Genomic DNA, 11,723 nt, shown 5'->3' with positions numbered 1-11,723 from the left:
GTTTTAAGAGGTTGTTCAAATATACTTACATTTTATCGTTTAGCGTCACTTTAACTCAACCCATGTCAAAATAATTATTAACGCTCAACAATTAACCGAATAATGCTCACCTACATTCCTAAGCACGTAGGGTGGAAAAACCGATAGAAGGTTTGACGCGCTATGAAACAATTAATAATAGCGAAGAAGGAACTCGAGGGCAGAAATAATTGTTCCGGACCCCGTAAATAAAACATATCCGTTCGTTTGCGAATACTTTGCATCAATCACTCCAATTAATTCGTTTAATTGTGAATTATAAAAAATGTTCTATATGAAATTAAAAATATTTTTCACAGCTAATATTTCGAAAAGTGGCTGACGTTCGTCGAGAGAAAGAGTTGGCCGAGAGAAGGAAAAATGAGCCTCAGTTGGATCAAGCACAGGATCATCTAGTGCGAAAAATTTTCTCGAGGTAGGGACAGATTTATTGCTCATTCCCCTCGAATGGATGTCGTCGAATCCATTCCATTTTTTAACTATTATTTCTTCCGGTATGCCTCCGTCTCTATAAATTATTAAAGAATTATTATAAGAATAACGAAAGGTTATAAAGCATTCAATGGCACGTACTTGTGATTCTTTTATCTTCCGATAGGGGCATACCGGAGGAAATCAATTTTAAATTTATCGCTAATTTGAATTTTTTAGGCGTTTAAATATTCGTTCGTAAAAAGAATTTTATATTAATATTTATTTTTCTTTTTTCTTCTTTATAATGCAGGAATATTAGGATCTGAATTGGAGCTGAAATAAGATGGGAATATGTTTGTCGCTGGTTTTGATTCGAGAGAAATATACCATAAATTTCATGAATTTACGAACGAATATACAACTTCATAAACGATTAACCAATCATCCAGCCTCGAATTCTCCACTGTTGTATGGAAGACCAAACAAACATCTGGTCTCTGTGTCTTTACAGATCCACAAGCTGACGATACACACAACTTTATTTTTTTTTTAATAGAAATCTCAGTAAAAAGAAAATTTTAGAGAAAGAGAGAGAGAGAATGAAGAAAGAATGAAGCAGAATGAACGTTCAGACAAGTTGAATGAAATCAAACGGGTACTGACTGCATTCTACTTTCTATAGGTTCGTATACTCTTCTGAAAGAAGAAAAGTAAAGAAGAGTAATATAATTTGGCTGATAAGGGTGTTTTGGTAAGAAGAGTATACGTGTGTAACATACAGACACGATTCAAATGTTAATTACTAAATACGAGGCAATCATTAACGTTTGAATCATAAGATAATAACATGTTAATGTTAAGTAAAGTGAGCAAGAGCATGAGTGTGTGAGAGAAAGTGAAAAAAAAAAATACAAAAAAAAAGAGAGAAAGCAGAAATTGTGTGACGTCAGCGAGAGGCGATCACGTGGCACAAATTATGTACAATTCCTTTCGTATCTCTGGTAAATTGTTGATTGTTGATTGTTGATCGTTGCTTGGCTGGCCTGTTGTCCGTAAAGGTTCAAGACCGACGGGGATGCCCAGATTGGCGCGACTAGGGCCGCGAACGGACGGTCCCAACAGGATTCCGACGAGGAGCTCACCGTGAACGTCCTGCCGCCCTGGCCCAGTTTTAGGCAATTTCATTTCTTACGTATTTATTTATCTTCTTCATTCTTTTTTATTGCCATCTCTGCTACTTCTTACGTACACACTTTATTATGATTAATTATATTAACTATATTTATTGATTCGATTATGATTCTTCTCATTATGATTATTACCCATACGTTATTTATTATTGTATATCGTTATATTTTATATTATTATTAACTCTCAAGCTGTGATTTCGTTTTTTCTCTTTGTAGAGCGTTTCACTGTTACACGATACAAATCTCGTGTGTCCTATGAGCGAAAACAAAAGGGAAAGAGAAGGAACGTTGTGTAAAATTAGATTGATGATATTCTTCTTGTTCAAATGTTTCATATTGTTTAACAAACTCGTATTTCCACTCATAGAACAACACTGAGGGTTTGATCATTTAACTTTGAAATGCCCTGTATGTTTACATCATTGTACAGGTTGTATCAAAACGTATGTGCACTATGAAAAATGCGAATTTTTCACAGTGTACCTGATCTTTTATTTTGAAACACCTTGTACACTGATGTAAATATACATCCGAATATTATTATACATCATAATTATATACGTGTATATAATACTGGACGCGTCGATTCTGTATATGCGTAGCTGCGAATTTAGCCGAAACATTTTCAAACCACGAGAGAGAGAGATTGAGAGAGAGATTTTTTCTTATCCCGCGATCATTACCGGAAATACGTAAGCGACGATGGAACGTGTGCGAATCTTTTTACGTTATATCTTTTGACAAATATTTTTCTATTATTTCCTCATCTTCTTCTTCCTCTTCTTCTTGTTCTTCTCGTCTCGTGTTTGAAACTCGCTCCAACGAGAGTAACGATAAGTGCATCTCGAGAAATTGCGACGTTCGAAGGGTATCACACGGATGTGCAATCGCTGTACACACGCTTGAAAGAGAAACTGAATACGTAATCTCACTTTAGCACGTCTTCGAAACAGCCCAGGCAAATCGAGCCTCGTATTTGAAATTCAATCATTCCTGTAGCCAGGAAAAATGACTGATACATACATATTGTCGCGTACAATGAAGGCATCTCCTAGTAAAGTCACGTTAACATTGGTAGAGCAAATGGTAGAGTAAGCAAGGCTAGTAGGAAAAATCCATTTACCATACTCGTGTAAGAAGGCCCCGTAAGGCTTACTTTATACATGTATATAATGGTAGATTATAGTAGCTCTAGTACACTGAAGTGATGGGAGAAGGTTAATGGCTGACAATGAAAAGGTGGCGAGCCTGAGTTACATTGTTAACCCTTTCGCTGCCACGGTGCGGTGGTCCCATGGGACCGGCGCTTGTCTTTTCATTTGGGCCATGGTGGTCACCGGTGACCACCACTAAGAAAAATGTTCTATTGGCAAGATTGTACCGTTATTTTAATACATTTCGCAGTTCTTTGCCATTATAAAATTTTTAATATGACATTTCTGGCCCACTGGTGCAAGTTCAAAAATTCGCGTAGAAGCGAAAGGGTTAAAGTAGTATACTAGCGTTAGTAGAGAAAGTCTGATTACTATACCGAAACCAATCGTGGGATAGCACCGTGGTAAAGTAAATCTACCACTAGCTTTCATTCACCACTCCAATGTACTAGCGCTAGTATACTCTACCTGCTAGTAGCCTTCTCCTCACCATTCCAATGTAGTACTGCTAGTATACTCTAGCAATACAACATTCACTGTAAAAGTTAATCTACCACGGTACTATTTCACTCCATCAATGAAACGAGTATAGTCTACGGATTTTCCTACTAGCATCGATGTACTCTACCAATGTAAATCAGGTTCAAGGAAAAGTATAGAAGAAATTAACCGTCCGCTACTCGGTTCACTCGTTTCTGTCAATATTAAATAACGTACGAACAAACGTGTAAGTTATTGAGCTCCGTTTGCCTGGAAGCCGCATCTTATTCAGGTGCGTACACATTGAAACCTCGGTGCCATTACAAACTTTGCCATTTTTGACGATCACTGCAGTTCTGACGAATGCTAGAGTGCTGTAAGATATACGGCTTTAGAGGGTTATGCGCATCTTTCTCCCACCATATATTGTATATGTATATCTACATATACATATACATATATACATATGTACATTTTATTTGCGAAACCAGGATTGCGTAGAGCAGACTCGAGGACTCTTCGTCTCTTTCACTGATCTTTTACTACCATATTTTTTTTTTGTTAGTTTTCCAAAATGTTGATTGTCCAAAGCGAAAGTTATAGCAGAGTCCTCGACGTGGCTCGAGCATCCGATCCTTTTACGATTTTATGCAACGCCGAATGCATGTGACGTACACACTCTAGGATTCAAATTTCTCTTTGTCACCTGTACTTACGTGTACAGAATGTCTCAAAATCCTCGTACACTGTGGAAGCTGCAAATTCTTCGTAGCAAAACGAATGGAAGAATTTTGTAAAATGGTAATGAAATTTTTCATTCGTTTCGCCACGAAGGATCTGTAACTTTCAAGGTGTACAAACCTTTTGAAACACCCTGTATTCTTGATACGTATATACATACATATATGTATATATAACGATGCCAAGTAGCTGCTTGAAAAACAGCCAGACTGCCAAGGAACAGCGATATCAATCTTGTAGAAGCCTCGATCGTGTAGCATGTTACATGCATGATAGATACTAATAGCGTGTTTTGTTTTCTTCCATCGATTTGCATTAGAAACCGGGAAACGAAAGAGGCGTTTAAATATGTATTTAGAACTTTTTCTAGTTATGATTTGAATGTTAAAATGGCATTCCTAAAGTTGATCAAGCAGCTCGTTACCATTTACAACTGTATCATCGAACGTTGCGTCGATGAACCTGTATTTGAATAAGTTAATACACGTGGTGGTAGGAACTGTAGAGTATTATTTTCAAAGATAGTATCGATAATTTCTAAATATTTAAGTAGTGGTTCATCGACGCAGGCCAGATTTTCCCGTATGTTTTATCGGCATTTTTATCACCACTAAGAATACTTTCTTTCGAATCCTGTAGGCACACCAAAGTAGGTTGCTCGTGAACACCGCTGGAGCTGTCTCCCTTTTTCTAAGCCTCAGTAGAACGAACTTGACTCATTTGCTACCAAAAACCACAAAAAATGAAACAACTCTTCACCCTCATCCCTACAAAAAAGAAAAAAAGAAAGAGCAAATCCCCATCTCAAAAAAGAAAAAAAAAAAAATGAACACACTGTAATGACGCAGAACGAATGCTCTCTGATCAGAGAAAAGGGAAAGCGAAAAGTTTCACCGAGCCAGAGTGAAACTTTCGGCAAGCAACTCCCAAAACCCCACGACTTGTATACACCATGTATTTTATTATTATCCCCTTACTTACTCGATCAGTCGCCTAGTGAAACCGACCTTTAACCCCGTAATGTAAATAGTCCTGTGACCATCTCTTTCGATACTAAAGATGAGCGTTCTCGCTCTCGACATTTTTTTTTTTTTCTACACAGATTCCGCAGGGAGAGACACACTGCTGACGTGGAGAAAGGAGACGGTAAAGAGGGAAAGGATGGAAAAGAGGGAGAATCGTCGCATACTAGAAAACTCTCCACAGCGGAGGAGACCACTGCCGTGAAGACGCGACCGGGAAAGTGGGGACGACTGTTAGGTAAAATCGCGATTGAATTAATAGATGTGACAGGGTTGAAGATGGCTAACGAAACGTTTCGTTTAGGGAGCTCGAGCCTAGACTCCGGTAGCGAGGCAGGGACCGGCGTGGACACGTTTAAACGGTCCCTGAGCGCTAGGGATGCGCGTGCAGGATCAAGTGCCGGTGGTAACAAGATATTCCCAAAGTTCGGCAAACTGAGCGGTACCATCGAAGAGGCGGGGGACGCAGAGAGCGGGAAGGACGGTGGCCAACAGCAACAGCAGCAACAACAGCAGCAAAGCACAGTCGACTCGAAGCAGCTGCAGCTTCGTCGTTTGGAGAGTTACGACGACGGATTGATTACCACGCAGCCGAGCCACGAACGCGAGATCCTCGCCGCGGTGCTCGAGGTGAAAGTGGACTTAAAGCTGGAGGTGCAACGGGTGAATCAACGATTGGCCAAGATCGAGGATATGATGCAGACGTTGATGAGCCGGTTGCCAGCGTGCAACGCGCAACAACAGAAGAGTTCGAACAGCTTAGGACCAGGCGGGGGCGGTGGTTCGTCTCAGGGTCAATCCGGTCAGTCGCAAAGTTCGTCCAGCTGTCAGCAAGGCTCTCAAGGGACGCAGACGAGCGAGCAGAAGGTGTCGTTAGCGACCACCTCGACGTCCACCACGTGTACAGAGAGCTACAGGGAGCAAGGCACCGCGACCGAGCGAAGCTCCAAGTCTCAGGAACACCATCATCATCACCATCATCACCATCAGTCGCAGCAACAATCGGACAGGCTGAAAGAAACGGATTACAAGAGCTCGCCCAGAGACGTGAGCAAAGAGTTGCTCGAAAGGCTCGCCCAGGCGTCCACCTCTCGAGGAGACGACTCGACTTCCCTCGGACCGTTGATTCTGAGGAAACGGCGGAGCAAGTCGCGGAACAAGGGCGCTGCACCGTTAGCGCCCCTTGCCACCCAGCCTATTAGCCCGTCCGAAGCGACAGAAACCACGCAGATGCTCGAGTGCACCGACGATAGGGAGCAAAGCACCGTCACCACTGACAGGAGCGACAGGTCGGACAGGAAGAGGCCTCCGCCCAGGACCAGGGAGTACTTGTGAAAGTTCTTGCGGCTCCGAACGATCGTCTCAGCGTATCTGCCCTGAGGATATCCACGCGTGAAACAGCGAAGAACGAGATTACAGAATATTTGATATTCGATGGAACAAGAAAGAATTTGATTCTGATGTTTTTTCAACCAAAATAATTGCCTTACCAAGGTCTTAGTTGTTCGCCGAAAGTATCGATCTAAGGAAAAGTATTCTGGAAAGGATGAAACAACGAAGAAGAGTGCCGTAGAAGAACTCGTTCTCGTCGAAATGGTGTATCCTCGAGCAGACTGTTTCACCGAACATTGTTTTTCAACGAAGTGATAAAGTCGACGAACGATTAAATAAATAAATCGTATTATTGGTTAAGTTCACCGCGTACGTTTAAGTACACGCTGCATTTTCGCTACTCGCTTCGCGTATGGTCTTCAGCGAGCTTCATCGAAGGTCGTCGGAACCTAAAATAATTGAAAAGTACTAGCAGCGTATCGTCGAATGTAAAAAAAAGCAACAAAGAAGGAGAAGAAGAAGAAGAAGAAGAAGATGTTGATGATGACGAAGAAGAAAATGGAGGAGATGAAATCTCCGGCTACTAAAATCTGGCATATTTTTGCATGGCCAAATCACGCGGTAAAGAAACCAAGTACATATATCGAATTAACTGCTTGCGACGGCTTCTTCGAGACATCGAACGTTAAACGAGAGAAAGAAACTATTCAGAATACTCACGTTCTACAACTAAGATACACACAAACACAGACACATACAGATACACATACTATAATTGTAGGTTTACACGCATCTTAGGGGATCTCAGTTAAAATTGCAGAAGCGTGCGATAGATTTACGGTTCTCAGAGGCAATCTTCTGAGATTCCCCGCAGTATCGAAGCAAAATATTCTCTTGGATCGGTGCTGTCCACGGGGGACTTTAGGAGGTGTTCATCAAATCAGAAAATCCCTTGTTCCCTATCTACCTGATTTACTATGAGCCTAAGAAAAATGAAACCCTCTCATGGACAGCACTGTCCTGAACGAGAGCCCATGTGTCTACGCGACCACCCTACTCGCGATCCAAAGATTCTCTACTTTGTTACGTTGAAAACATGACCTAATCCCGCGTATGGTGGCATTCACGGAAGCCAAACAGCAATATTAGGTGTATATATCTCTTGTAACTACGGTCACGTGTATATAAGTACTCGTAAATAAGAAATACGGCGCGCGTGTTCGTGGCAGCGCGTTTGCGAGAGTGCATCACGTTAACGCGTTAACTGCAATTGATTTTTTTTTTTTTTACTATTGGCATTTATCGATTTATGTAATAGATAGCTGCCTGTGAGTTATGCAGTTCAAATGATTTCTGTATAGAAATGAACGTCTCTATAGGGATACTTAACAAATTGATCAACTTGAGTCTAATTTATTTGAACCTAAAAAAAGAAAAGAATAATTTTTTAAACAGTTAGCGCGTTAAAATGATTCTTTTCGTCTCTTTCTCGACTTCCAACGCAGCTTTTCAGAAAACAGACAATTTCCATTCGCAAGCATCCATCATGAAAGAACCGGGAGTACATTTTGTTGCGTTGCTGTCGCTTGTTAACCACTGGAATAACAAACAACAACAACATATATATGTATACACACAATTCTGAAGGACAATCAAAGATGGAAAGTATTGATCTCGCATATAGATCGACGCGATTAATCGATTAAGGCTATAGGTATATTTCGTTAGCTTAAGCTGAACCGTAGAAAACCCTGGCGTAAAGCGACGCGAACGTATCATTTTACACGGTGCAAATGGGATGGAGATAATTGGCGTTCAATTAGCGATTCTTAAAAAACAAAATTGATAAAGAAAGAAGCAGTTCTAATATGTCAACAACGAAAGAACGAAGGAAAGAGATAATTCATGAACGTTGCAAACGCGCTGACATAAACATCGATCCGTGTAAATATTATAAATATTATGCAAAAAAGCGCAGAGACGATAGCGAGTGAATGTAAAGTGAGTGAGTATGTTTGAGAATGCGAGCGAAAAATATAGTTATAATCTCATGTTAAAACGAGGAGATGGATATATATATATAAAGAAGGAAAAAAAGAAAAAGTAATGAATTATCGAACAGTTATGAGGAATTTGTTAATTAGGTTTTTAGCGACGGATACGATATAGCTGGCTCTATCGTAGTTTCTATACTTTTAACAAGAAACGTTAAAAGTGCTGAAGAACGCGTGGTTAAAAACGTTTCCAATCCGTTCGATCGTGGTATCGATCGATCGATCGATCGATCACGTTGTTCGAATTATCGAAACCTAAGAGTTTCTCTTTTCGCGCACGTTTCCTTCGTCCCTGTTCAATTACTCTGTCAACAGTACATCTTTCAACTTTTTAAAACGCTAAAGACTGATAAATTTTTCATCCTCTTATACACGTACAACCGAACATTCTCAACCTTCGTATTGGCTCTGAGTATCCACCGGAAAACGGTGTGATTTTTTTGAGTAATTTATAACTTGCACGTACTATAAATTCCGCGTTGTAAGCGATTACCTTATAAACTAGTCCCAACACGCGATATCGCGTGAGCATTAAAGGGAAGGGTTAGGTTTCACGATTACGTTCTAATGTTGGGTACAAGGTGGTTGCCTACAACGCGGGAGACCAGAGTTCGATTCCCAATGGGAGGAGCATTCCATTTTTTTTTTCTTTTTCCATAAATTTTTACACGGATTGCTATACAGCAGACTTTTACTAAATAAAAACTTTATAAAAATTAAGTTCAAGAGAAAAATTCGACTCGTTCGAACAGGGACGACGAGTTTCCATGTGGATCGATCTACATTACCGACGATGCAACGACAAAACCCTCTCGCGTTCAATCGGTAACTGAGGAAGAAATTGTAGTACATCGGCGATGAAACTGTCGAGGAGCGCCCAAGATTTAGAAAGAAGAGAAACAGATATAAACATGTGATATTACGATTTTATATATGTAGCTGATATCATTATTACATATACGACCACGAAATCGAAATGTGTGTGTGTGTATGTGTGTGTGTATATATATATATCAGCTACATCGCAATAAATTGACTATATCGCGCTGTTATTCTAAAATGAAAACCGCGTCGCGACACGAGTCGTCGGTCTTAATCAAATAAACGAAACTCCTTTCTTTTTTCGGCTTTTCTAGGATTAATCCTCTGATCTCTTCTCATTTGATAATCAGATGATCCTGAATATAAATGATATAATCGTATGTACATGTTTTTTCCAATTACCGTATGCGTATGACTCTTGTAAAAACTTGTATACAAATATTTTTTCCAAAATCAAACACACATTTGCACAGACGACGACAGTGATCGCTACGACGATCGAAGAAGCCGTGATCGTGTTGAATTTTTTGTGAAAATGATCGAAGAGAGAGTCTATAATAGCTATCCGACGAAATAACAAAGAAATAAAGAAGAAAATATATATATAATTATTATTATTATGATTATTATGATTAGAAGAGGGGAGGGGGCGGGAGGGAGGGGGGGGGGGACAAATTTTTGCTATAACTAACACTTCGTCCATTTTTCTATATGGGCAATTCGTTGCACTGTAATCAATCCTCGGCCTTGTAAATTCTGTCCTTGTCACTTCCGGTAGTGCTCTTCGATTGTCGAGCGTCACGGAATATCGATCGATCGATCAACGTACTGTTCGATGTTCGAGATAGAACTAAATTCGAATTCGAAATTCATCTACTAGAGAATACTTTCTTTTCTAGTTTCTTTAGTCGTCAACTTTTTGAAAAAATCGAAAAATTGGTTATAGTACTGCGATCAAACTCGAAATAAAATTTGATCGTAACTTTGCGAAATCGAATCGTGGTTCACGGTTTCGGAAGATAGCCAAAATGAAAAACAAAATCAGGCATCCAACAGTACGAATTAACGAATTAACATCGATTGACGTTATGAAAAATATTGAAAAGAGATCGTTAATCAAGCTGGACGTATTGATATCGTTGGGATTGTAGATTAGGATCAGGTTTCCGTGGCGCTCGTGGCTCGACGAGCCGATCTATTGCGAACTCTCGTAAAATTCGACGCGAGCCAGAAAAAAGTAAACGCGACGAACACGAATGATCCTCGCCAACGTTCTTGTTCTTGTCATTTTCAATTTCGAGCGATCGTCGACGACCATCGTAGAGGATCGTACGAGACCTCAGCTTCGATTGAAATTCACATCATAATCGCTTACTTTTAACTATCCTGACCCTGAAATATTTCCTCGTAAGCTGATCCATCCAACGATTCTGTAAATATCTACTTCCATAGAGACTTTGAATAATTTCGATAAAGGATATCTTGGAAATTGCTGAAGGTTTCAGGGTCAGTAGAAAATTCATGATTATGTACGTATAATTACCTTTCTAAGTGGCACGAGTTTGAAATCCCTCTCTTACCACTTAGAAGGATACTGCTTTTAGGATTTCACTTTATTATCTGTCCCTCCGCTAACTCACTTTTAAACTTTCTGATGGACTAGAGTAAAAATGCGATGGAAGACAGTTAGAATAAGTGTATTACTTATTTTAGGAAATTTGGTGAGCAAGTAGCGAGGATGACTCGTTACTAAAACAGGTATAGAGTTTTAAAAAAGAGGAGAAATCGAGTCGAAGAAAGTATCGATGCTGAGGTAACAAATTCAAGTACAACATCTAGGATTAAGCCAAAGTGTGAAGATCAAGCAAACATGTTACATGTTAACTGGTTTGCCTAGTTTCTTTTAGAAGCGTGGAACCATTTATGCAAGAACATGTCGACGACGACCGCTCAGAAATAGTAATAATAAAAAAAAATCGTATCATCGAGAGATCAAATTGTAGCATCGAATGAAGCCTGGCTAGAATACTCAAAGGAAAGCTGCTTTCGAACTTATAATAAAAAAAGTTTAAAATTTAAACAGCTGCTCTCTCTTGCGTATACGCATTTTGAATCGATCCTTGTGCGATCCTTTCTTTTTTTTTCTTTTCATTCTTCCCTTTATTGTAAGAGTCGAACTTTCGGCCAAGTCATACTTTACAATACATATAAAATTCAACTTGAGAATTACTAGGGTTAGAGTTTCAGGTCTCACTGAAACTAGCTCAAAACCGTTGCGTTTGTGCGGCTAAGTGGTTGGAGTCAAAAGTTACAGAGGTTTTAATTTTTCTATAAAATGTCTGGGTCCCACATTGTAGGTTCGGGATCCCTGACACCCCGGGTGCCATAATGTCGATATGCAAACAGCATCACCGGTGCTTCGGGGTCCCTAATACCCCAAGCCATCGGCCATTGTGCCATCTATATCAAAGCAGC

General features: G+C 39.9%; 1 protein-coding gene across 12 annotated transcripts in view; it reads left to right on the top strand.

Moving 5' to 3' along the window:
* eag (potassium voltage-gated channel protein ether a go-go) overlaps nucleotides 1–9,074 on the top strand; it is a 41,609-nt gene extending 32,535 nt beyond the window's left edge. For 9 of the 12 annotated variants that reach the window (XM_076691473.1, XM_076691472.1, XM_076691469.1 and 6 more), the window contains 4 exons: nucleotides 339–454; nucleotides 1,512–1,628; nucleotides 5,121–5,278; nucleotides 5,345–9,074. In XM_076691473.1, the coding sequence (XP_076547588.1) occupies nucleotides 339–454; nucleotides 1,512–1,628; nucleotides 5,121–5,278; nucleotides 5,345–6,375 (1,422 nt within the window). In that variant the 3' untranslated portion in view covers nucleotides 6,376–9,074. The remainder of the gene's footprint in view (nucleotides 1–338; nucleotides 455–1,511; nucleotides 1,629–5,120; nucleotides 5,279–5,344) is intronic. The other 3 variants (XM_076691474.1, XM_076691471.1, XM_076691470.1) reach the window with 1 other exon arrangement.
* Nucleotides 9,075–11,723: the final 2,649 nt, after the last annotated feature.

This window comes from Osmia lignaria, chromosome 13 (assembly GCF_051020975.1).
Source record: "Osmia lignaria lignaria isolate PbOS001 chromosome 13, iyOsmLign1, whole genome shotgun sequence".
In the NCBI taxonomy this organism is placed as follows: Eukaryota; Metazoa; Arthropoda; class Insecta; order Hymenoptera; family Megachilidae; genus Osmia; species Osmia lignaria.
This window is presented reverse-complemented; position numbering and strand designations above follow the sequence as displayed.